Below are 27,773 nucleotides of genomic sequence, written 5' to 3' on the forward strand. Positions count from 1 at the left end.
CAGCTTGCATTTCTACCAGCAGTGTCTGAGAGTTCCTATTTCTCCATATCCTCACTGCCAGCACTTGTTTCTTGTGTTGCTGATTTTAGCTATTCTGAAAGATGTGAGGTGATACTGCATTGTAGTTTTGATTTGCATTTTGTTGATGATGAGTGATGTTGTGCATCTTTTCATGTGTCTGTTGGTCATCTGGAATTCTTCTTTGGAGAAATGTCTATTCATGTCTTCTGCCCATTTTTAAATTGGATTATTTGGTTTTTGGGTGTTCAGATGTATCTGTTCTTTATAAATTTGGACCATAACCTTTAATTGGATATGTCATTTGCAAATATCTTCTCCCATTCAGTAGGCTGCCTTTTAGTTTTGTTGATTGTTTCCTTCACTGTACAAAAAGCTTTTTATTTTAAATGAAGTTTCAGTAGTTTAATTTTGTTTTTATTTCCCTTGCCTCAGGAGACATATCTAGAAAAATGTTGCTACAGCCAATGTCAGAGAAATTACTGGCTATGCTCTCTTCTAGGATATTTATGGTTTCATGTCTCACATTTAGTCTTTAATTCATTTTTGAGTTTATTTTTGTGTAGGGTATAATAAAGTGGTCCACTTTCATTCTTCTGCATATAGCTGTCCAATTTTCCGAACACCATTTGTTGAAGACAGTATCTTTTTCTCATTGCATACTCTTTCCCTAATGAGTTAACACCTGTAAAGAGCTTAGAATATTGCCTGGCATATAATAGGGGCATATAAGTCTTTGTTTAAATAAACAAACTTTTTTATCGGCTTTAACATGTCATTTTCAAATAAATGACAGCAGTGAGATAATATTCCTTTTTTTTAAAAAAAGAATTTAGTTATTTATTCATGAGAGACACAAAAAGAGAGGCAAAAACACAGGCAGAGGAAGAAGCAGGCTCCTTGCAGGGAGACCAATCGGGACTCAATCCCAGGACTCCAGGATCACTATCTGAGCCAAAGGCAGCCACTTAACCGACTGAGTTACCCAGGTGCTCCGTGAGGTAGTATTTCTAACAAGGGGAATAATTTTTACTGTAATAATCCACATGATTTTTTTAAAAAAAGATTTTATTTATTTATTCATGAGAGACAGAGAGAGAGAGAGAGAAGCATAGACAGAGGCAGAGGGAGAAGCAGGCTCCATGCAGGGAGCCCGATGTGGGACTTGATCCCGAGACTGTGGGATCATGACCTGAGCCGCAGGCAGATGCTCAACTGCTGAGCCACCCAGGCATCCCAATCCACATGATTCTTAATGCACAGCTAAAGAATGGCAGGTATGGCTCAAAAATTTAATTTACACATCTAACCAAGTGCCTAGTTCACAGATGTGGGGGTCCTTAGTTGAGGGAGTAGCTAGGTCCTTTAAGGACACTTCCTGTTCTGCAACAGATGTATACAATGAATCTTTTCCCCAAGTCAAGTCCACAGGTACCTTCAGCCACTTACCAGAGTAACAGAGCAAGGGGAAAAAGAAATACCTAGTGCGTTGGAGGGTTACCAGACATTATGAATCCCCAGAGCCCCAAAATACCACCATGTTCTCCAGTCATGGGGCTTGTGGAGATCAGGTGATGGATGATGTCTTCAGCTGAGTTTATTTTACACCAGATCTGATGAGCTAGGAGGCTGATCCTATGGTCACTTCCTTACTTCGCAGAATATATAATGCAGTTAGACGTATTAGTATTTGGCGGAATCCACCTGTTGTTCACACCCCACGCAGTAAGTGCGACTGTAATAGAAAAACCAAATAGAAGCCCTTGACACTGACCACCTTGCCCCTCTTCCCCCCACTGCCATTCTTCTACTGTCCGCGAGACAGTTGAGCAAAAGCAGCCCCACATGTCTAGGTAACTGCAGAGGTCTGGGCTATTTAACTTAACTCCTTTAGTCAGCAAAAGCCAAACGAGTATTAGAAGATATCTGTGGATTACTGTAAACAATCAGGTGGTGAGGCCAATTTTAGCTAAGGTTCTAAGATATGGCATCATAACTGGAGCAGATAAACATTGTGCTATTGACATTAAAGACAGGCTCTCCAATTTTTATCAGTGTAGATAATCAGACCCAGTTTGCCTTTACTCAGCAAGGGAATGTGATCTTCACTGTTGTGCAAACTCTGGTTCTTTCTTATATAAAGTAGTCCAGACATCGCAATCATCTTAATGTGCAAGACTGGCTGAGCAGGCCAGTCTATGATCTGACCAGAAACAGATGGTGTACTCATATTCGACAATATAGGTCGCTTAATGAAGGGACTGTTTACAACAGTTGGGGGTGGGGGGAAGGAAGACATCTAGTCATTACCACCCTCAGATTTTGTGCCGGGCTGAATGGTATCTGCCCAAAATTCATGTCCTTCCTGGAGTTTCAGAATGTGAACCTATTTAGAAATAGAGCCTTTGTAGGTGCAATCAAGTCAAGATGAGGTCATAGTCGGTTAGGGTAGAATCTAACCCAATATGACTGGTATCCAGAGAAGAAAGCATTGAGACGCAAACACCAAGAGGTCAGGGAGTTGGCCATGTAACTCTGAGAGCAGATACCAGAGTGCTGCAGCTACAAACCAGGAATGCCAAAGATTTTTGCAAGGACCTGACACTAGAAAGAGGCATGAAACAGATTCTCCCTCACAGCCTCCAAAAGAGCCACCATTCCGACCTACACTTGGATTTTGGGCTTCTATTTCCAGAATTGTGATAATAAATTTCTATTATTTCATCCACTTGGTTGTGGTACCTTGTTACAGCAGCCCTAGCAAACTAATACAGACCGGAATGGACAAGGGGTGGGTAGTTGTGGAAACTCAGAGAAGTAGTTATAGGGGTCGGAGAGGGCTGCCTAAAAGGCAGAGTGGCCTTCAATAAAGGGCTACAGCCAATCTGCTAGGACACTGTGGGAAGGGAGCTGAGGGAATAAGACTTTGACCTCAAACTCTCCCCATCTCTGGCCAGTGGCTCCCACCGGCTAAACAGAACTAGGAGCCAGAGGGCAAGGAGCATATTGAAGAAATCAATCAGTCAGCCTCTTGCCACACAAATGGGAGAGAAGAGTGGAGGCTGCACATCTGAGGTAGAAATGGAAAATATTCAGCACTGGGTATTAGGTCATATTGTGGAAGTCTGGCTAAATTTTTTGGAGTGAAAAATGGTACTCTAGTAATGTAAAAAAATATTTTGAAGCACATTAAAATATTTACCAGCAAACTATGATCTGTAAGTATCCTTTAAATTATTTCAGCTTAGGGGCACCTGGGTGGCTCCGTCAATTAAGTGTCTGCCTTTGGCTCGGATCACGTGATCTCAGAGTCCTGGGATTGGGCCCTGCTTTCAGCAGGGAGTCTGCTGCTTCTTCTCCCACTTCCCCTCTCCTCGCTCATGCTCTCTCTCAAATAAATAAATAAAATCTAAACAAAAATTTCAGCTTATTAAAAAAGTCGGAGAGGCTGACAAAACAAGACTGGCAGAAATGGCACTGATTGCTAAAGTGGGCCGTCCGTTAATATTCACTACCATTCTCTCCAACTGCAAAATTTTCCACGATAAATATTACATTGAAAAATTTAAATTAAGGCTTCCCAAGCAATGCAGGAAAAATATTGCTTCAGCGGAAAACTATACACTGTGTGGACTCTAGATGACACCCTCTGGATTATCAGATTCTGATTTTATCTAAGCTATGTTGCAACTTTATAAATTGTACATAACTGATAGCAATGGCAAGTAACTCTTGTCTAAAAACATGCAAATTCTGTCCTACCTAGTAGAGTTTCAGTTGGCCTCCTTCCCTCCCTGTGGAAGAAATCACTCTAGTCCCTGTTTGCACATTCATTTCAACACCTTATTCCCTACACATGTATGCTGTATGGATGTCTCCTTCGAACTTGTTATTACATCAGGTTCTCTGCTTATAAGTTACATAAAAGCTTCACGTGTTCACTTTTATGTTTGCTGGAGTCCTAATTTTACCCCTTTTTGAAAGTTACCTCTTATCAATGATAAATAGTATTTATGTCCTTCTCGTGAAGCTGAAAGTAAAATAAACGATTTGATATACTCATGAACGATTGTGTGTGAATGAGTAATTAATTGTAAAATGCTTTTAGAGTAAATTGTAAGCTAGTTGTCCAGATATTTGCTAACTTTCCTCCATTTTTGTTTCTCATACCACTGGTTCCAAAAACCCCGTTGGAATCTTTGTGCCTGAGGCCTAGATGGATTTTCAGTAAACAGGAGAGCTCACGGAAGTGAAATATGAGCATGGCAAGTTTGAAAACACTTCAAAGCTAAAGCGAGTATCATCTCCTGAAAATCTGTGTTAAGAAAGTCAAGCAAATGACCCCACTCTAGCGTTCCCAGCTCTCCCATCAGAGACCAGTAGCCTTCCTCTGTGTGCTCACAGCACAGTCCCAGTACCTCTTTCACATCAGTTTTCACATTGGATCCTAAACCCTTATGCCAATAGCTTTCCATCTCACTCCAAGTAAAAATCAAGACTTGGGGTCTCTGTCTCTCATTTATAGTGTTTTCCGTTGGATTATTTACTGTAATGGCTTCCCAGCTCCCCCAGCCTGGAAGTCACAGCCCGCAGCCCTGCAAACCCAGGTCTCCCTGGGCCAGCTTCCTCACCTCTTCTGGGTGTTCATTCAAACATCCCTGTAGGTGCTATCCCTCTTCATTGCTTTGTTTCCCCACAGCACTGATCACTCTCTCTCATGCCATATTTTGTCACTTATTTATCTTGTCTATTGCCTGTCTCCCACCACGAGAATGAAAAGTCCCCAAAGACAGGGGTTTCTCTGTTTTTTGTTCACAGGTGTAGCCTCTGCACCTTGAACAAAGTCTGGAAACAGTAGCAACTCAGTAATTATTCTTTTTTTTTATTAATTTATGATAGTCACAGAGAGAGAGAGAGAGAGAGAGAGAGAGAGAGAGAGGAGAGACACAGGCAGAGGGAGAAGCAGGCTCCATGCACCCGGAGCCTGATGTGGGATTCGATCCTGGGTCTCCAGGATCGCGCCCTGGGCCAAAGGCAGGCGCCAAACGGCTGCGCCACTCAGGGATCCCAGTAATTATTCTTTTAATAAATGAAATGCTTGTCTCATTGCTCTCACCTAAGGGCAAAGATTGGGCTTTATTTTTTTTATTTTTTAAATATTTTATTTTATTTATTCATGAGACACACACACACACACACAGAGGCAGAGACACAGGCAGAGGGAGAAGCAGGCTCCATGCAGGGACCCCCAAAGTGGGACTTTATCCCAGATCTCCAGGATCACGTCCTGGGCCACAGGTGGCCCTAAACCACTGAGCCACCCAGGGATCCCCAAGATTGGGCTTTATTTGTGCAATTCTGGCATTTATGTGGCACATGGTACATATTCAGTAAGAGTCTCATGGATTCCCCTGGGAGACCCAGGTCAATTCTAGGGTGGCTGCAATGGTAGATATCAGGGGAAGCCAATTTAACAACCTTTCTGGTTTCCACGTTATTTCCCTGATTCATCATCACCTGGGATGGCATAGACGAGGTCAGACATTTCTGGACTGTCCACTGAAAGACTAGACATGGTGGTGCAGGGTAATGGGAGAAGTCTATGGTGTTTACAACTTAATTTTTTTTGGCACTTGCTAGACATTCATTTATATGTCACTAATAGGATAAAGTTTCAAGAACAGAGAAGACTGCCTGGATTTGGTGGAAGGGGCCGAGAGTAGTGATTTTTTTTTTTTTAAAGATTTTATTTACTTATTCATGAGAGACACGGAGAGAGGCAGAGTCATAGGAGCCCGATGTGGGTGGGACTCCCTCCTAGAACCCAGGACCACACCCTGAGCTGAGCGGCAGGTGCCCCAGCACTGAGACATCCAGGGGCGGGGGTGGTGAGTTCCCCGGGGGGCATTATGGAATGTGTAGGAACCACTGTGGTAACACCGTGTGAGGTGGAAAGTCCGCCTGGAGCACTGGTAAGAGTAAGGAGGAGGGTTCAGTGAGGAGAGCCTGCCACAGCGCCCTCGACGCTTAAGGCTCCTTCAAGGTGTAAGATCAGAAAGAGAAAGAGAAGGAGAGAAAGGAAGGAGGAAGGAAGGAGGAGGGAGGGAGGAAGGCAGGAAAAGAAGAGAAAGGAAGGAAGGAAGGAGGGGAGAAGGAGGGAGGGAGGGAGGACGAGGAAAGAAAGAAAAAGGGAGGCTTGGGAAGGAAGGAAGAGCAAGGAGAGGAGGAGGGGGCGAGGAAGAGAAAGAGGAAAGGTAGAAGAAGGGGAGGGAGGAGAAAAGGATGGGAGAACCTTCTTCCTATCGGAGTGTGTGTGTGTGTGTGTGTGTGTGTGTGTGTGCGCGCGCGCGCGAGGGACGTCCCCACCCACCGCCAGGCGTGCAGGCGCGCGGGCTTCCCCACACCGTCGGCCGCCGACGCCGCCCCCTTCCCACAAGGGTTCGCCCCGCGGGGGGTGCGGGGGGCGCGGCGCGGCGGGGCGGGAGGGCCGAGGGGGGCGGGGGGGGCGGCGCCCGCGGCTTCCCGGCGGCGGGGCTGAGCGCGGCGCACTGCGCGGGGCGGGCATGGCCGAGACGCGGCCGGGGCCGGCGGCGGGGCTGCCGCTGAGCTCGCTGCCCGACCACTCCCCGCTGCTGCAGCCCAGCCTGGCCGAGCTGCGGCGCCGGGCCCGGGCGGCGGGCGCCCCGCGGTCGCCGCTGCCGCTCACCGACGCCTTCCTGCTGCGGTTCCTGCGCGCCCGGGACTTCGACCTGGAGCTGGCCTGGCGGGTAAGCGCGCTCCCCGCGGCGGGCAGGGCGGCGGACCGGCCCCGGACCCGGACCCCGGGACCCCCGGTGCCCCCGGTGCCCCCGGTGCCGCGCGTCGCGGCGGGTCTCGGGCTCAGCCGTGGAATCGGGAAAGTCTGGGCGGATGATGGCCCGTGTGGCCCCGAACTCTGCGACTGGGCTCCGGGACTGGGGGGATGCCTCTCCCGTCCCCGGCGAGGGGGGAAGCCCGGATTCATCACGGCCCCGCAGATCGCTCCACGCGTGGCGGGGAGGATGACGCTGCCGGGAACACTGGAGGGCGAGAGCCGAATGCCAGCAAAATAGTGCCGTTATGAATGATGATAATTCCCAAGTGTCAGGACGGCAAAGCAGTCCAGGACATTCTGGGTGAGAAGATGTGCGAGGAGGTGGTTCTTCTGTGTTTCCAGGTACGTTTCAGGTGGTTGAGAGAAGGGATGATAGGAAGACAGGAAGGAACCAAAAAGAGGGACGTAACCTTGAGCCCTGTCCCTTCGAAGCTCGGCATCCTCTTCGGTGAGATGTCAGTGAGGAAGCCTACCCACTGATTGATTTCCAGGATTGCGCATTAACCAGCCTCACGGAACAATACGTACCCAGCGGAGCCTGACACCCAGCAATGCAATCAGGCCCTGAACCTCATCTAGCCCTTTCCCCAGCGGCGGGCGTACTCAGTGTGAGGACGGAGATGGGAGGCAGGCAAAGTGCAATAGTGCAGGACAGTGACATGACCCAGTAGGAGTGTTGTTGTTGTCGATGACTGATTTTTTTTTTAAAAGACTCTATTTATTTAATCTTGAGAGCCACACAGAGAGAGGCAGAGACGTAGGTGGAGGGAGAAGCAGGCTCCCTGCGGGGAGCCCTGTGAGGGACTCTGGGATCAGGACCTGAGCCAAACGCAGACACCCAACCACTGAGCCAACCAGGTGTCCCTGATAACTGGTTTTTAATGGAAAAAACTAAACTGAGCATGGGTGATTTAAAAAAAAAATCATCAACAGTAAAGAGTGCAAAGTATGTTTCTAAGAGTAACTTTATAAAGGAAAAAAGTTCCCCGTCCCAAACCTTCATTTTGCTAGTCATCTACCCAGAAGCAGTTTTACTGTTGTTAACCTGTTTATCTTTCTAGATATTGTCTGTGCTCGTACAAACACATGTACGTGTTTTACAGTTGGCCTTGGTTATTTTTGTTTGCTTTTACCTCATTTATCATAGAGATCAGCCTATTCCCCTCTGTGTGCTACATCTTACTCTTTTGGGGGGCTGTATACTATTCCATTGTATGGATGTATTATATCAAAATTTATTAACCAGCCCCCTGTTTTTGGATATATATAGTTGTCCTCAGCCAATGGCAATGCCCACGCATGCTGTTCTTTCCTTCATTCCAATGATTATTTTTTGAACTCTTCAAAAAATTTGCTTGGCAGTGCACAAAATGCAATAAACAATATCTGTCACCAACTAGATATTGTAGTGTCTCCTTACACATTTGTCTTTGTGCAAAAATAGGAATATATCTTTGTAAGTTCAACCTATATAGTTGCTGGATGAAGTGAGGTTTGCATTTCAGTGTTGACAAATATAACTGTATTTCAAAGGGTTTGCACTAATTTTATGACTTTTGTTACAAAATGGTGCCTCTTTCTCTGTACTATCACCTATATTGTACGATAAAACTCCTGGGATCCCTGGGTGGCGCAGCGGTTTAGCGCCTGCCTTTGGCCCAGGGTGCGATCCTGGAGACCCGGGATCGAATCCCACATCGGGCTCCGGTGCATGGAGTCTGCTTCTCCCTCTACCTGTGTCTCTGCCTCTCTCTCTCTCTGTGACTATCATAAATAAGTAAAAATTTAAAAAAAAGTATCTATTTAAAACATTATGATCTGTGTCAACCTGCTTGATGAGAAATTGGTTCTTGTTATAATATGCATTTATTTAATTATAAATTAGATTAAACATCTTTCATATATTTAAATTTATAAAATTATTTTCCAGTTAACTGTTCTTACCATTTGTTAATTTTCTTCCATTTTGTTCACATAAAATATACATTTTTTTTATTCATAAAATGTCTTTATGTAAAAAGAAAATAACCCTTTGCCCTAGTTTGTTGTCTTTTGACGTTGCTTGGGCCATTTTTTTTCTATGCCTAATTTAACCATTTTTATGTAATCACATATATCAGTTCTTTGATAAGCTCTTCTCTCCAAAATTTTTTCTAGTAATTTATGACCTTTTATTTATTTATTTATTTATTTTTATTTTTTTTAAGATTTTATTTATTTATTCATGACAGACACACACACACACAGAGAGAGAGAGACGCAGAGACACAGGCAGAGGGAGAAGCAGGCTCCATCCAGGGAGCTTGACATGGGACTCGATCCCTTATCTCCATATCACACCCTGGGCTGAAGGCGGCGCTAAACTGCTGGGCTACCGGGACTGCCCTATTATTTATTTTTAAAAAATATTTTATTCATTTATTCATGAGAGACAGAGGCAGAGGGAGAAGTAGTCTCCATGCTGGGAGCCCGACGTGGCACTCGATCCCGGGACTCCAGGATCATGCTCTGAGCCAAACCAGGGATCCCAAGGACTTCTCTTTTTAATGTTGGAGTTGCTAACCTATTGGGATTCATTTTGATGCTAAGAATGAAATAGGAATCTGATTTTATTTTTGTCAGATGGCTACTCAGTTATCCTGACCCACTGGGATTTATTTTGATGTTAGGAATGAAATAGGAATCTGATTTTATTTTTGTTTTGTCAGATGGCTACTCAAGTATCCTCATACCCAAGTATGAGTAACAAACTAATATTTACTCAGTAATTACTAAATATAAAGACACTCTTAGGTCCTATGAGAAGTGCAGTTTAAATGAGGCATTAAACATATAAATGCATAGAGGTAACTAATAATAAAAGGAGTGTGCGATTCACTGATTTCATTTTAGCTGCTTTTCAAAAGTAATGTCTAAATACAAGAAGAAATAAAATTTACCTCCAGCATCTGTTATATGTATTATTGTCTGTATTCTTTATTTTCTTGAATTGTTTTCATCGTGTCCTTGAGGAACTGGTTAGCAAGGCTGTCTGAATCCCCTGGATAGGGATCAAGTTTCTGTCTGTGAACTCTTTGCCTTACTTTTCTGCCAACTGGAAAGGAAAAGGAAAGGTTGAGTGTGAAACTATTTTTTTTTGTCAATTTACTCCATAAAAGAAGCTAATTCAACTCAAACTCCCTTATTTGTAATGTAAAAGCCCTATAATTTTAGTATATGAAGGCCTTGATAAGCTCGTCAATTACAATGAAATTTCTCATTCTAGTTTTTGTATTTGAAGTTATAATGAATTATTGAGGTTTTTATGATTCTAATAGCTTATAGCATACCAGGTATCTTGGTAAATAGTGTTTGTGCAGATTATCTCATTATTTTCTCATTTTAGAAGACATTGTGATGCAGACAGTAATTAGTCCAAAAATCAGTTATTAAGTGGTGGAGTTAGGGATTTGAACTTGGGCTGAACTCTGCAGAGCCTGTGCTCGCAAGTATACTGCACTTGCCCCTTCTGTTTAAAACAGTGAACATAAAATGGCCAACTGTTAACCTGTCTGTTCCACGTATTCTAGTGAATTCCTGTGTTTTATAAGTGAGTAATTCAGTTTCTTCTGTTTTTGCTCCATGTGGCAAGTTTTTTATCCTTTAAATATTTTTATGGTTTCCCCAAAGTCTTCTTTGAGGCTTTCAAAAATCCATTGACTCTTCCTATAGGTTCTTTTGCAAAATTTATCTTATCACATGTCCGTTTCAGTGACTCTGCTCCTGATAGTTACTGTGTAACTTCTCTGAGCTTTAGTATTCTTATCTTTAAACTGAGGTAACAATATTTACCTCTCAGGATGGTTGTGCGAAGGAATTGAAATAATGCCATCAAACCCGGTAGAAGCAGCACAACTATAGTTGTACTTCATTTGAAAGTGCATAAAAAATGTCAGAGGCAAAGCATAGTTAAAATAAACCATAACTTTTTACTTTTATTTTTTTCTAATTGTAGCAAAACAGGTGCCTTCCAGTAATGAAAGTTCACTTGCCATTTTTTTTTTTTGTGGACTTTTGATGATTTGTTTGAGAATTGCTCAGTAGCAATTTACATCATTTATGTAACTTATTTATGTCAGCCAAGTTTATGTCAGTGGAAAAGTAATGATCAAAGATCCAGGTTTAGATAATTCAATTTGCAAAAGTTAAATGACAAAGGCATGAGAGTGATTTGTGCAACTTTATGACAGTCAGTTTTTCAAGTATGTGAATTCAGCTGTGTTACTCATGCATTAATTTATTCTTTCATTTACCATTTGTACCTAACTCCTGGGTGCCCAGCACTCTGTAGAGATAAATAAGTTGAGGCCCCTGCCCCTGTTACCTAAAAGATCCCTTTTAATGAAGCTACAACTTCTGTGATTCCATGGGAGACTAAAATTATTATTTTTATAAGGGAGCTAATATGCCGCTTCTAGCATTTTGCTTGCATCAGAATTAAAAGGACTATTTTATATCCGAGGAACTATCAAACACTCATTCTGATGTCCTCTAAGACAGGAGGAGGAAGAGAAACTCATAGAGTAGAATGAGTATATCAGAATCTACAATGTACCTTTTGTTCTTTCTGCTTTTGGAAATTGCTATTTAGGTCACCAACTATTTTGTTGTTGGCTAATTTATGGACGCTTTTCTTTCTTACCTCTCAGTTTTCTTTAACTCATGTCATTCTCTTTTTAAAAAGAGTTCAGAAAAGTTTATTAAATGAAGAACCGAGAGGGAGAAAGACAGAAAAAGAGAAAGTTAGAAAGACACCATCACTGGAGAGAGAGAGGAGAGGGGGCCGGTGGCACACAGAACTTTTTCCTCCCTTCGGTGTACCATGGTGTCGCTTCTCCTACAGTCCAGCCAGCTTTTCTCTTTCGTCAGTCATTGCCAGCCATTAACATTGCCCAAGGTTGGGATTTTCACCCTCTACTTGGGTTTTAAATTTTTATTTGTAGTTTCTCCTCCAGATCACTAGGATTTTGTGATCAAACCTGTCATGTTTATTCCAATGACTCTCCCTTCCTTTCATCGAAACTTCCATTCCCCACTGCTAGTAGACCTCTTTAAACTCAAAACAAGCATATTGTTGGGGTGGCTGGGTGGTGCAGTCACTTAAACATCTGATTCTTGGTTTTGGCTCAGATACTGATCTCGGGTTTCTGAGATCCAGCCTTGCACCAGGCTCCATGCTCAACATGGAGTTTGCTTGAGATTCCCTTTCCCCTCCCGCTTGTACTCTCTTTCTTTCTTTACAACAAAACAAAACAAAAACCCCAAACATATTGCCACTTTACAAAAATTGAGAATGCTGAAAATTGTGAAGAGGAAAATTAAACCATAATAAACTTTAAATGCATAATTTGATTTTAGTATTCTCCACAATATACAGGCAATATCTGTATTACTTGTAAATGCAGAGTAACCATTATTGGTGGTTCTCTTAAAATAAAAAGAAAACAGGGTTCCTTCAGGCCATACTTTGCCAAGACCTACTATCCAGACATACTGTTTCACTTGGAAGCATACCACTATTAACAAAGTTGATTTTTGTTGTTTATCTATTAGTAGACAGTATAGCAGTGGTCTAGAGATGTTCCTTTGTATCTTTGGCTTAGCTCTTTTTTGTAAGAAAGAAAATAAAACAAAAAAATTTTAGTTATCTGTAACAAAAACCTGCACTAATATACTCAAATGAGCAATAAATACAAATATCTTTCCCTATTACAACAATAGCAGTGGTCACTGCCACTCATTATGCCCATATATGCTTTATGCTTAACCCTACAAGGCAGATATGGAGGAAACAAGACACAAAGGAGTTAAATATTTATCCAAGATCAAACAGGTAATAAATGGTTGGGTCAAGGTTTCTCTGATGAAGCAACCTGGGAATTTAACTTTTCACTACATACCATGGCACGTATGATCCAGTTGTCACCAGCAGGTCAGTACCAAGGAGCACAGGCATTTTATTCTGTTCACGGCTGTAACTCAAGTGCCTACCTGGTGTGTAGAACATTGTAGATCCTCTAAAAATATTTGTAGAGCTAATTCATTTAATTGATTTCTAGTATTCCTGTATCTTCCTTATTTCAGGAAGGAGTTATCTATTGTTGAGTAACAAGTCACTCCCAAGCTTAGTGGCTTAAACCACAACTATTTATTGGTCTGTGATTCTCTAATTTGGGCAAGGCTGACCAGGGATGGCTCATCTCTGCTCCACACTGCATCAGATGGGAAGTTGGCTGAGACCAGACCAAGATGGACCCTGCTTGTCCAGTGCCTCTTTCCACATAGACTTACTACTAGTATTCCTATTCTTATGTGGTTTCTGGATCCCCAAAAGCAGACTCAGAAAGTCCCAGCCTTCTTAAACTAGCACAGTGTCACTTCTGCCGAAGCAAAATATAAGGCCAGCCCACATTCGGGGGTGGGGGGGCAGGAGTCAACTGGATTCCACCTCGAATGGGACAAATGGCATGTGTTTAGCAGGAGGGGAGGTATTACTGGTAGCTATCTTTGGAGACTATCAACCATAGGAGATGAGTGAAAATTATTCAACTTTAAGTTTGTGATGATGTCTTATCACCTGAGATCCTTGAAGAAGGGAACTTTAATTTTTAAAACTAAAAAGAAAACCTAAAAAACAAAAAACCCAACCCAGATTAAAAGCCTGACATAATGGATGGTAAGGGCCATACATAATGCCAAGGCTTTGCTACCATTTTTACAAAGTGCTTTACCATGTATGCTCTCTGTAGACAATTTTTATTTTGTTTTTCAGTTGCTGAAAAACTATTATAAGTGGAGGGCAGAATGTCCAGAAATAAGCGCAGATCTATGTCCCAGAAGTATTCTTGGTCTTCTGAAGGCTGGTTACCTTGGAGTCCTGAGAGCCAGAGATCCCACTGGCAGCAAAGTTCTTATTTACAGAATTGGTAAGCCATATACAGCACTATTTTCCTTTTTCTTTCTTTTTTCTTGACCGCCATGTTGAAAAGCTTCCACGAGTCCATATTTAAGAATTTTGCTTTTTAGGTTTTAATTGAGGCTTAATTTAGACTGCAATGTCCCTCAACTATAACAAAACTGGCAATCATGAGAAAATTAGAAACCAAAAAAATCTTACTTCCATTCTTCCACACAGTCAACTGTATAAACTAAGAGAGAAAGAAAGCAGATAAATATGAGGAAAAGGTGAAAAAGATCAAGGTAGAGTGTTTAGAGAATGCTTAGTTGGAAATCCACATAAGAACTCTGAACTGTAAGAACACAAGCTCTGCAAGAGCATGGATTTTGTCTGTTCTGTTATTCATTGTAGCTAACACTGAAACCAGGACTTAGTACATGGTAGGTATTTATTAAATATTTTTGGAGTGAATGGCTAGTTGGATACCACTCAGGGCTGAGGAGCCTGGGGCTCGTTCCCTGGGAAAGGGGGAGGTCCAGGGGGAAAGCAGCATCCCTGGGGTGTTGAAGACACTATATTCCACATACCCCTCTTGTCACAACATCTCCTTTGCACTGTGAGATCTTCCTAGTCTTTCCTGCAGACTGGCAACTGGCCCTTCCTTAGACCTGTGTATGATTAAAAATGGGGTGTAACAAAGGACTCACGCTGCTGCCAGCATCCTCTCGTGGCCCAGGTGAAAGGACAAAGATAACCAACGTTTTACGAGGAGAATCTTATGAATTATAATCTTACATAAACTTTTATACCCATAAATATTCAAGGGAACTTTAGAATAGTTATAGATTTGCTTTTCCTACTTGATTATAGATGAGATACCTGCCTGATTATAGATAAGATACCTGCCTGTAAACTCAGCTGTTTATGATCTTGCAAGAAGGCACTGCATTTAATTCTTTAGGGTATCAGAAGTAGACCGATTCCGGTTTTTTTTGCTTCAGCTTATGTGTCAAATACAATTGGGCCAGTCATGAAGTCACCGTCCATAAACAGACATCCCAATGTCTGCCTTGTCCTTTTAGGAAGATGAATGAAGGTCCCTGAGTTCTTTAGGGATAGAGGTGCCACAGTGAAGATAGTATCTATGTTTTATGTAGCAAGTAAACATATATTGTATGAAAATATGGTATGTCCAGTTTGAATTTGAATTTCAGATAAACAGGTGTGCCCCATGCATACTAAAAAGTTATTTGTGGTTTACCTGGAATTCACCTTTAACAGGATGTCTTATATTTTATCTAGCAATGCTACTCAAAGGCACAGGAACATAATACTGAAACCTGTATTAATGTGGGGGGGCGGGACTCTTTCCTGCAAGTGTCCTGGCTCTGTACTGCCTGGTGGGAGTTTTTTCAAGTTTGTTCATAAATTACCTGGGGCAAGTTACGAATTAAAAATGACACCTTCCTAGTGAAAAAGCAAATATGCTACTTTGATCATAAATACCTTAAAACTGGGGACACTTGGCTGGCTCATTTGGTGGAGTGTGCGACTCTTGATCTTGGGGTTGTGAGTTCGAGCCCCACGTTGGGTATAGAGATAGTTTAAAAATAAAAGCTTTATAAATACATACATACATACCATAACACTGAGTTCATACTGTTCTATTGCTTAGAGAGAGGGTTTCTTGTGGTACATTAACATTTAAGTACACTGTTTAGCTAAAAGAGATTTTTTTAGTAAGTATTTTATTTATTTATCCATGAGAGACAAAAAGAGGCAGAGACATAGGAAGAGGGAGAAGCAGGTTCTGCCTGGGGAGCCCGACGTGGGACTTGATCCCAGGACCCTGGGATCATGACCTGAGCCAAAGGCAGACGCTTAACCACTGAGCCACCCAGGTGCCCCTAAAAGAGATTTTTAAAATCAGGAAAACATGAAGATTTAGTGATGGTCAGAATAGAAGAGCATGCAGCAAATTTCCTGTGTGTTATGTAGAATAAGATGTTTTATTCTGGGGTGAAAAGGAAAAACAGAAGCAGTTTAGGAGTAAAATGAAAGAAGAGGATAAAGATTTATAAATTACCTAATACAATTGAATTAATGGGAGAAACCAAAAAAGGAAATCTGTGGTAGAGGTTTTCAGTAGAACATTAGCATAATCACTTTTCCCTAGGTACCATCTCTGCAGTGAAAGCAGTGAGAAAATGCAGTCCATCAGGGCAATACAAGGTGAAACTCAGTTTTTGCCATTATTAGCCTACAAACCAGAGGATATAATTGTATGCCTCTTGGGACTACTATCCTGCAGTAGCAAAAATAAAATGTAACAGCAAGTATTAAGCTTTGACCTACAGGACATCGCCCAGTCTGGAACTGATGCTCTGCTACGTTCTAGGTACATGGGAAGCTACGTACCTGTAACCCCACCTTTTCATCTGTCAGAGGCACAGTAAAAAAGTATCTCACGGGGTTGCTGTGAGCATTAAATCTTGTAACATACGGACGCCTGGGTGGCTCAGTGGTTGAGCATCTGCCTTCAGCTCAGGGCGTGATCCCGGGGTCCTAGGATCGAGTCTCACATCCACACAGGGAGCCTGATTCTCTCTCTGCCTGTGTCTCTGCCTCTCTCTTTGTCTCTCATGAATAAATAAATAAATAAATAAATAAATAAATAAATAAATAAATAAAATCTTAAAAAAAACCTTGCAATATATATGAAATATAATTAGGACATAACCTGACATATAAAAACAATAAATGTTAAATAGATGCTGGAAAGGGAATTAAGACATATTTTTCTTTTGCCTTAAAGGAGCTTATTAGAGTCCAGAGCAGCGCTATCCAGTAGAATTTTCTATGATGATGAAATTGTTCTACAATAGTCACTAGTCACATGTGGCTATTGAGCACTTGAAATGTGGCTTTGGCAACTAAGAAATTGAATTTTTAATTTTACTTAATGTGAATTAGTTTACATTTAAATAGCCACTTGTGGCTAATGGCTACCCTACGGGATGGCACAGGTTTAGACAACTGTTGGTGAGCTCAGAAATTTATGCCAGTAACTATTTTCTTAACTGCAGGCTTTTAATCATTCAGCTCACATTTTTCACCATTGTGGCTTTCTGCCAGTGTCTAAAGTAGTATAGTATATTTGAGCTGGGTTATCCATGAAATGATTACTCAAATTCTTACCAGGCAACTGAGACTCTTAAAAAGCAAAGCGCAATCCCATTGTGCCTTTTCGGGAATACTTCTGATTGTCTCTATTTTCAAAAATTTCCTTGCTAGTAGACACTCCCCATCAACATTTAAATCTATTACGTGTCAGCCATCCAAAAACAAAGCAAAAACTCCTCCTCAATCCCACAAGATCCTCCAGCCTCCAGCCTAGCCATCTCTCTACTCCTCATTCTCAGCCAAACATCTCTAATTATTGATGTTCACCATCCATATTTTCACAGTTTTTCACAGTTCCTCTTAATCCACGTTGGCCTATTTTCACTCCCTCTTCTGTGCTGAAATCATCGGTGACCTTCTTTTCACCAAATCTAATGGACATAGTTCTGTTTTACTTGATCTCAACACAGCAAACCACTTCCCGTTTCTTGAGATATCCTCTTCCCTTGGCTTTTCTTTTTTTTTTTAATTTTTTTTTAATTTTTATTTATTTATGATAGTCACACACACACAGAGAGAGAGGCAGAGACACAGGCAGAGGGAGAAGCAGGCTCCATGCACCGGGAGCCCGACGTGGGATTTGATCCCGGGTCCCCAGGATCGCGCCCTGGGCCAAAGGCAGGCGCCAAACCACTGCGCCACCCAGGGATCCCCCCTTGGCTTTTCTGATGTCACATTCTCCTGATGTTTTCCTGACTTTAACTGGCTACTCTTTCTGAGTCTCCTCTGCTGGCACCAGTTGTTTTACTACCTTTTAAATTCGAATTTCTTTAGAAAATTGGCCTCAGCTTCCTCTTCTTATGCAACTTTCTACATAGACCTAAGATGATCCCCGTCACAGGCTGTCATAAAAGTACAAACTCTCAGATTTCTGTCTTCACTCCACTATCTCCTCCTGTCCCCAGGGGTCCAAACAAGCATCTCCATATTCCAACTGTGTCCAATTGGATGGCTCTCACTCACCATTTTTACATGTCCAAAACTACTTATGATCTTTTCCTCCCAAAACATTTCTCTTCCACTGTTTCCAATCTCAGTAAATGGTACCACCATTCTACCCAGTTGTCCAAGCCAGACACTTTGGTATTTTGAAACTTTACCATTAATCATGAATCTTCCCCCCCACCCCTTTTCATTTGTCTCCTTAGGCACTCCACGGAACCTTCAGTATGAAGACTTGGATTTTTTTTCAGCCTTGGAACATTTTTCGCTACTGTTACTCCTCTTTTCCCTCTTCCCTATTCTCTGCATTATTATCTTCCAGAACTCTAATTAGTTGGATGTTGAAACTTCTGGAGCCAGCTGCATGTCTCTAGCTGCATGAGTCTTTTGATGCATACATTTCAACATGTGGGTCTTTTCAGAGAACTCCTCAGCTTGGTATTCCAAACCATTATCCACCCACTGATTGTCTTTTCTGCCATTTGTCCCATCAACTGAGATTTGCTTTGGATTATCTTTTTGTTGTTTCCAAGATCTCAACTAATTCTTTCAAATAATAAATAACCTGTTCTTATAATAATAACCTTCATTACCCTTTTGTTCCCTCACTGAAACTGTTTTGCTTCTTTTTAACGTTTCTTGCTCTATTAACTGTTGGTTTTAGTGCTTTTGTCTATTGAGTGTGGGTCCCCTCTTCTTTTTATTTTTAGAAATGTTGTAATACTTAGTGAATGTGTATCTTTCAAGATCACCTGTTTGCCTATCCATTACTGTCATTCTGCTTGCCCTGGCCTGCCCAGGGATGGTGGGGGAGGGGGAGGACAAGAATTTTGGTAATTCTTCATTGTTTCCCCTGGGTGTGGGCAGCTACTGGAGTGCTTCCCTGGCTCTTTTCCAAAGCCCACACTTACTCTTCTGGTCTGTACAGACCTGACAGCTATGTGCTGTTGCCACTGAGGCGTGTTTGACACATCAGCCTGTCAGTCTGCTCTTCATCCATTTCCCTTTAGCAACCTCCGGTTAGTGTAAGGCCCTCTTTATAATGCTTTATCATGCAAAAGCCATTGCTTTTCCCATTTCCAAAACCTCGGAGCTGGGGGCATAGCTAGGGGTATTTTCATCTTCAGCCACACAACCCCTCTCCTGCTTATTTTGGGCTATAGTTTCATCTGGCACTCAAATCCAGCCTGCATTCATTCTCTTCTCCCCCATGCTCTTAAAAATCTGTTCTTTGCTAGGGATCTGAGGATGGGGGGAAAACAGGAACATGTTTTTGGACCACCAATTTGATCCTTTATTCAATCCATGATCTTGACATGTTTTTATTTCTACTGATCTTTTAAGTCTCAAAAGAATTAGTTTCCTTTTGTAAATCTTCCGGAGTCTTTACATTATGCTGAGATGTGCTATTTTTAAATTTTTTTTAGCACAATGGGACCCAAAAGTTTTCACAGCTTATGATGTTTTTCGTGTAAGTCTAATCACATCCGAGCTTATTGTACAGGAGGTAGAAACGCAACGGAATGGTATCAAGGCTGTCTTTGATCTAGAAGGCTGGCAGTTTTCTCATGCTTTTCAAATTACCCCATCTGTAGCCAAGAAGATTGCTGCTGTTCTTACAGTAAGTGTATATTTTAAATCCTTGGGATACTAACTCCAAATAATAGATTTGAATTTAGTTATATGTTCAACAAAGCAACAGGATAGAACATTTATTAGAAAATTAAATAACTTTTAAAGGACACATAGAATTCAATAATGCTAAGAGGAAATAAAGTGTTATTAATTCACAAAAGAATGTTGCAAGAAACTGTAAATATGTTCAAAATTAGTAACCATTTGAACAATAATATGATAGCTTTCTCTTTCTGATGTTAAAATTTTCTTCCTAAATCAAAAGATTGTCTCAAAACAATATTTATAGCAATGGTATAACAAAATGTTACATTCTTGGTAGGTATAAGTTGATACAGTTCTTTCAGAAATTAAAAGGTTTTTAAGATGGCCATCATCTTTGATATAGTAATTATACTTTTGGGGACCTAGCCAAGGAATTTTCTGAAATATGGGTAAAGACTTCATATATAATAATAATAGTAGTTTACCCTGTATCAGGTACTTTGCCAAGTATCTCAAGTGCATTACCATTTAATGGCCAAACAGGCCTATGGCTATTATTTTTCCCATTTTACAGGTTAATTAACTATGTCAGAGGGGTGACATAGGAATGCTCAGGCATACACATTTTGTCAGCAGTGAAGCAAGAAGTCCAGTTCAGTCATCTGAAGATGAGTTGTGTTTATAAACACCATTGCCTTCTATAAATATAGTTACTATAGCATCAATTTTCATAAGTGAAAATTAGGAATAGCTTATTTGTCTAGAAACAGGGAAATGGTTAAATTATGGCAAATCCATTTGATAGATTATTGCAACAATATGATATGCACAAAAACTGTATTATGTCAGTGAAGCAAATGGTGCAAATTATTTAGGGAGCATATTGGCAATTATGTTTAAAATAAAATTATTCATAGAAAGAACTTGGAAGGAAAAGCTCCAAACTGATAACACATCTGTAAAAGCCATGCATGGGGGAAAAAAAAGAATTTTGCATGTGAGGATCTTGGTGGGAGAAATCTCTATGTTAACACATTTGGGTAGGAAAACTATTTTTAATTTTTTTTTGTTTTTTTTTTTTGGGTAGGAAAACTATTGAAGTGTTTTTTTTTTTAATTCTTAACTTTTTAAATTTTCTAAATAAACCTATCTCACTTTGATATGAAAGATTTACACCTGTGTCAAAAGTTTAATAGTGTGTTTACTATTCCTTCAACTTCACTGAAATTTTGTTTCTCAAAATAAAAATGAATGTAAAATGGTTAAGCATAAAATATCCAAATGACTCATTGGTTCCTTGAAAGAACATTTATACATAATTGGGGAAAATACTTTCCATGTCTTACTTACAAAAGATGCAGGTCCTTTTTATAATACTTTGCCTAAGCTATAAGGTGAAACCTTTTTTAGAGATCTTTACTTAATCTAGTGACTATGAACTGTAAAGCAGGCTATTTTGTTCTTGGAGTAAATAATTCTGAAAATAAAATCCCACTTTACGTACTGCACTAAGTATAGCAGGTGTTTAGAAAAGGAACTGGTCAATAGGAATATATATTGATTTATGCTTCGTTATTAATACTGTCTTTCTTTATTTTCAAAAGGATTCCTTCCCATTAAAAGTTCGTGGTATCCATTTGATAAATGAGCCGATAATTTTCCATGCTGTCTTTTCCATGATTAAACCATTCCTGACTGAAAAAATTAAGGAACGGGTGAGTAAAACCTATTCAAGTCACTATTCTTCTGTACCAAATGTCCCAATACTTTTTTACTTACGGATTGCATTATTACCTCCTCTCCCCACAATTAACCCAATGTTTTGAGTACCTAACAAACCATTTTTATAAATTAAAATTTCTTTTTAATTTTGAAAAATCAAGGTAGGCTGTGGGGAAATAGCCTCTCATTCACTGAAGTGGGAGTGAAAACCGGCTATTCCCTATAGAGGGCAGTGTGGTAATAGTTATCAAAATCGCAGCCTTTGCACATCTGGGATTTTATCCCACCAATGTACCAGCACATAAACAAAATTACATATACAAGAGGATTCATTGCAGCAAAAGATTGGAAACCACCAAGTGTTCATCATTAGGGAACTGATTAAATAAACAGATACATCAACACAATGGAATACAATAAGATTTTCATGATGTAAAGTGAAATTTAAAAATGAAGAGTAGTTTTTTTTTTTGTCTGACATCTTTTGGGAAAAAAAAGGAAAGAAATCAGAATCTCTAGTTATATTTGCATTAAAAGGGTATATAAGAAAGTGACCTAACTATATGTAATAGAGTAGAGGTATGGATGGGGTGGATGAGGTTTGAATAGGGACCAAGGCATCTCATTGTGTATCTTTTATCTTGTTTTGATATCTAGTCATATGAATGTATTCTCTGTGCAAATAAAAATAAATATTTAAATTAGACATGCATAAATGAAAACCATAGTCCCAAGGTATGTGACTAATATCATGTTAGTTAAAGCAAAGAAATTTGATGTTTTTTTTTTAAGATTTTATTTATTCATGAGAGACATAGAGGGAGAGAGAGAGAGGCAGAGACACAGGCAGAGGGAGAAGCAGGCTCCTCGCCGGGAGCTGGATGTGGGACTCGATCCCAGGTCTCCAGGATCAGGCCCCAGACTGAAGGTGGTGCCAAACTGCTGAGCCACCCGGCCTGCCCCTGATGGGTTTTTTTTGGTTTTTGTTTTTATATATCCTGTGGAGCCTTATCTCCGGTGTATATCTAATATCTCTTAGGATTTTTCGAGTAAAATCTGAATTCCCAAGAATGGCAACCCCTCTTCTACATTAATCTGTAAAGGATAATTGGAAGAGGTTATCCAGTAGGAATTTCTATCTGTTTTTAAGAAGAACCACACCTATGAAAATGGCCACTCTTCATTTTAGTGTTTTTAGAAAAATCAGTTTTTTGGGGGCTTTAGTTTTGTCTCTCTCTGCAGTGTAGCTTGATAATAGCTGACCACATTTTATTTAACTCTGAAAGATCTAAAAATAAGTTATTTCTATTTTGGGTTATATTCTGGACAAATAAAACCAAAAACAATAAATGGAATCTAAATTAATAGAATATAAGCAGAAAAGAAGGAAAAATAAAAAATTGAGAAGGCAGGTGAAGCATTTCAGCAAAAGGTAATTGACATGAAAGAGATTTGTCAAAATAAGGGAGCAGGGGAACCAGTCCATTCTCTTCCCTTTCAACATTTTGGCACTATCCTGTGAATGTTCTTTCTGAGGAGATGGTGGAATTTTTTTTTCAATTAGTTGATGATCTTTTAAACATTTCAGAAGAAATCAAGAATTGGGACTGTGAGGTTCTCGAGTACAGGAACCTTGTTTCATTCCTCTTTCAATTGTCATATTCTAGCATATAGTAACTGCTTTTAAATAATCAATGAATAGGGATCCCTGGGTGGCGCAGCGGTTTGGCGCCTGCCTTTGGCCCAGGGCGCGATCCTGGAGACCCCGGATCGAATCCCACGTCAGGCTCCCGGTGCATGGAGCCTGCTTCTCCCTCTGCCTGTGTCTCTGCCTCTCTCTCTTTCTCTCTGTGACTATCATAAATAAAAAAAAAAAAAAATAATAATCAATGAATATATAGATGAACATTTTGCCCTAGCCGTTGGAAGGAGGGCACTTATTTATTTTTAGCAAGATGTACTTTTAGCTGAAAGTTTTAGGTCTTTATTTTAACCTCTTGGCATTATATGATCAATTTTTATAGTTTACAGTATTTGAAAATTTAAGGTTCTCAACCATCATAATTGTCTCTTAATTCTGTACTAGCCAAGAGTATCCATCAACTGTACTACATAAATTACTCACCATATACATAGCTATGTGTGCAGATATATGCTTTTAATTCATACAAATGAATACCAGGTAGTATATTTTTATCATCTCTAGAACAGTCTCAGGATGTTAGATATTTTGCTAAGAATCACCTGTACATTAGGGAATAGAATGTATAAAATAATTTTAGAGTTTTAAAATCTATTTTTGAAAGAGTATAGACTTTTTATTAAAAAATATCTTTTTATAAACCCTGTATAGTTATGCAAATACAAATAAAAACAATATGGTGATTACATTCATAAGCAGCAGAATAGAAATATACGTATAATTCTGACATAAGCAGAGAAATAAAAGGCATACTACCTATACATGCTCTGCTATCTTGAAAGTCATTAGAATGCTTTGTTTTATGGTACTGATTTTACATTAGAAATGTATCTAATACACTGAACATCTGAGGGAGTAGCTTCTAAAACATTTTGGCTATTTCAGATTCACATGCATGGGAACAATTACAAACAAAGCTTACTTCAGCATTTCCCAGACATTCTTCCTCTGGAATATGGTGGAGCAGAATTCTCCATGGAGGACATTTGTCAGGAGTGGACAAATTTTATAATGAAGTCTGAAAATTATCTCAGCAGCATTTCACAGATCAGCGAATGAGAAAAAGTTATTTAATGTGAATGACTTCCTAATTATAAATATATGAGTGAGATCCTACCTGGTTATATAAATGAAAGAAAAACAATCGTTTGAACCAATTAATGTTAACGGGTTTGACTGATCTTTTAAAATGTAAAACTCTTCTGACATGAGCAACATGGGTATTTAGGAAACTTCCTGACTTTTTAAATGCATTTTCTTTATCTTTCAAGTAGTTAAATGTAGTACACCTTAAAAGCATAGAAAGGATTCACGATTTTTGTACTTGAAAGTATATCTTAAAGTAGCTGTTTCTGAAGTTTCATTTTCAGCAAGTTATCAGACTACATTGGTTTAGTAATGTATAAGTAATCCAAGAAAATAAGTATTAGTACCAATCAACTGATGATAAAAATCTATTAATGCCCATTTGTTTGGGTGTCTGATTAGATTGTAATTCAGATTAAAATCTGAATACAGTTTTACAGAGTTATTTCTGTGGACCAGCAAGATAGTTCATCTCAGGGAAGTTCTGTTTCAGCATATTTGCACAATAGAAACTTTTGATTGAAGAGTCTGTACATCACAAACTATCATAGATAGCATCTAGAGGTCTCTATATAATTACTCATGTTGATACAACTGACAATCAAAAATAATTTAAGAAATATTCCAGGCATAGCTGATGGCTTCTTAATACTATTTCTGCATTTTCAAATATATCAAGAATGTAATTTTGACTTCAGTTTTTGGTTATTATCATGACATAGAGAATTAGAAATGGAATAATATTTGGAATAATTAGAAATGGAATAATAGTCCTACAGGGACTCTATTTTTAAATGAACAATAACACAACTACACAAAGGAAAGGATATGTTTACATTTTAAAAATCACTGTCAGTTACACCTGGAACTTTTCAGATTATGTATGAAATAATTCTACTTTTACTATATATCAGAATATTCTAGTCAAATTGTCTAATTCATATTTACTTTAAAAAAACAGTAGTTAAAATGTGCTGTTTGTATGATAGCTTATGTCAAGAATATATCGTTTATTAAGAAAGATACAATGTTAACATAGCTTTCAATTTATGACCATTTTTATAGTGTTTCATAATTTTTTAAATTTTATTTTAAGCTTGAAAATAAAAAAACACTGGGTAAAAATTTGTTAAACATTTGTTCAGCTTAGTTGAGTTTCAACATTAATCACATAATAGTATCTTTGTGATAAGATGTGTGGAAGGTTTTTTCTTTATAAGAAAATTATTTTAATCAGATGAGCTGATACTTGTGATTCTCTGTACATATGTCTATGAAAAATTGAGAGCAATTGTGAATGTTCTTTAAAGTACATATTTAATTTTGATTTAGCATTGGGAAGCTAACTTTACATTATATTTTTTATTAAGAAATCGGATCATGCCTGCTTTCTAAAAAATTATAAAATCTTCCTTACAAAATCATATAATTCACAAAATTATATAATTAAGAATAACAGCAGAATAAAATCACTGAAAAAGAATAAACAATAACAACAACAGAAAGCTCTGATTTACTCAGCTTTATTCCTCTGAAGGAGACTTATATCAGAGTTCCATTTCATTTATGTTTGGATAATTAAAACACTTTCTTCTAACTCAGTGAAGCACATGGATCAAGGGTAATATTTAAAAATGTTTTTTAAATGTCATTCACTGGCGAGGACATTAAAAGTAAATAGAATTAAAATATGTCAGTCAACGGAAGTACATTTCAAAAAAAAAATGAGACTTTGACTTTTTTTTAATGCAACAATTCACTCTTGAAGAACATTAAAAGAACAATGTGAAATGAGCAGGCAGCTTTATCAGATGGTAAGATTGTCACTGTTACCTTACTGTGATTGCACCGGAAGTGCCTTTTAGAAGGTTCACTCTAACGTGTTCATTGTGTTACTGAACTGCACAATAACTTTAATACTGTTTAAAAGAAAATAAAGATCTTTCACATAATAGCTGTTTCTTTTTCATTTTTAAATACAAATGTTAGGCATTTGTTTTCAAAAACTGCCTTTCTTTATAGATAAGTTTAAGAAAAACTTACCACGTCTGGTTGTACATTACACAAATGCTAATTTTTCCTCTGTAAGTTTTCGTTGCAGGCTGGTTTTGCAGGGCTGCTTAGTTCCACACCGTTTTCCTCTAGTGTCTCTCGCTGTGCTTAAAGGGACCACAAAACTAATTTCATGAAACAAAGCCATGTAGATTTAATAAGTTAAAACTTCTAAGTGGAAAAAAATGTACTACTTAATCAGATAATCAAATTTTGAAACAATCTGCTGTTAACCTAGATCATGATTTTATTCGTCAAACTATATATTTTTCTTACAGAAATAACACAGAAGAGCTAAAGCATATACTGTGCCTTTGCTGCTCATCCAAATTAAGTCTGTGGCTCATAAAACAGGTCAAACATACAAACCTACCAAAAACTCAACAAACTAGTAGGATGGTGTTGTCTGAAACTCCTTAAATTTTGCCACACTTATTGCCATGGAGGAACTGTGAACTCCACACAGGCAGAACCAGTAATGAGGGTAATAAAATTAGGATTGGCAGCAATACATCTCCAGTAATTTTCTTGTTAGCAAGGACGCATACCATCCTCCTCCTTCCCCCATAGCTAGTACTTGCTTAACTGCTTTCTTCTCTACCCAGGTCAATCATATTAATCTATTAAATGTCTACTTTTGATAATTCTGGACACTGAATCAAATACTACAGTGAATAGAGAAATTAACTAGATGTTACCTAGAAAAGAGAAAATATATATACAATATAGCCAGGTAAAGTGCAGGATAGTGTAAGGGTCATTAGAATGGTTCTAATAAAATGCCTTGGAAGGGAAAAACAAATGCCTGGGAAGGAAAGATAATTTCCACGTTGGGTAACTGAAGATGTGTTTTTAGACAAGGTACAACTTGAAGCAGAACATTTAAGGTGAATTGACTGCCCTAGCAAACAAGGAGAACTGAGGAGAGGAAGGATATTCTAAGAAAAGAAACAGCATGAACAGAGACAGAGATGAGAAAGAATAGGCCATGTCTAAGAAATAGTAAATAGCCCTATATTTTTGGAGGGAGGGAATGGGGACAGAAGAGTAGGACTTCCCCTAGAAAGATGCACATGAAACAAAATGTGTGAGGCTTTACACACCTGCTGAAGGGCACTCAAATGTACGGATTACTTATTTTGTGCCAGATAAAACTTTAGATTCACACACGTTGTGCCTTGTGATCTTTGCCGGAAAAAAAAAAAAAGGTAAGTGGCATTTTGTCCATTTTTTTACAGACGAGAACTGAACTTTGAAAGTGTCTGCTCCTGGCTCAGATTCACAGAGCTAGCAAATGCCAGCATCACTGAACTCAGCCGGCTTGGCGCTGAAGTCCACACCCTCCACGCCACCACCGTGCTCCTCATAGACCCAGTTCCATAGGCCACCAGACTCTACCAATCCTACTTGGGAATGTCAGGCCCCAACCCATTTCCAAGATTAGTCATCTCTCATCAGACCTGCTATAAGGGCCTCCACAATAGAGGAGTATTACCAGTATCTCCTTATTCTTGCCCTTACATACCCCTTCCACTGCTGCCAGAGTTCTCTTCCTGCAAGATTTTATTCCCTGAACTTTGAGAGAAGCAGCACTGCTTGTGCGGTAAACTAATTGGCATCCGGAGCCCTTAACAACCAGGCCCAACCTGTTCTTCCAA

General features: G+C 39.5%; 1 protein-coding gene across 3 annotated transcripts; it reads left to right on the top strand.

Annotated features, from left to right (window-relative positions):
* The first annotated feature begins 5,912 nt into the window (after window positions 1-5,912).
* TTPA (alpha tocopherol transfer protein) lies at window positions 5,913-26,015 on the top strand. Of its 3 annotated transcripts, none has more exons than XM_055318143.1 (6): window positions 5,913-5,990; window positions 6,657-6,785; window positions 13,683-13,836; window positions 19,361-19,554; window positions 21,158-21,268; window positions 23,863-26,015. In XM_055318143.1, exons 1-6 carry the CDS (start codon window positions 5,928-5,930, stop codon window positions 24,034-24,036), a joined length of 825 nt encoding a protein of 274 aa, XP_055174118.1. In that variant the 5' UTR covers window positions 5,913-5,927; the 3' UTR covers window positions 24,037-26,015. The 3 variants fall into 3 exon arrangements, with proteins under 3 accessions (XP_055174118.1, XP_055174117.1, XP_055174119.1); XM_055318144.1 differs by lacking the exon at window positions 5,913-5,990 and adding an exon at window positions 7,035-7,213 and having other exon boundaries at window positions 6,712-6,785; XM_055318142.1 differs by lacking the exon at window positions 5,913-5,990 and having other exon boundaries at window positions 6,564-6,785.
* Window positions 26,016-27,773: the final 1,758 nt, after the last annotated feature.

This window comes from Nyctereutes procyonoides, unplaced genomic scaffold (assembly GCF_905146905.1).
Source record: "Nyctereutes procyonoides isolate TBG_1078 unplaced genomic scaffold, NYPRO_anot_genome, whole genome shotgun sequence".
Classification (NCBI taxonomy): domain Eukaryota; kingdom Metazoa; phylum Chordata; class Mammalia; order Carnivora; family Canidae; genus Nyctereutes; species Nyctereutes procyonoides.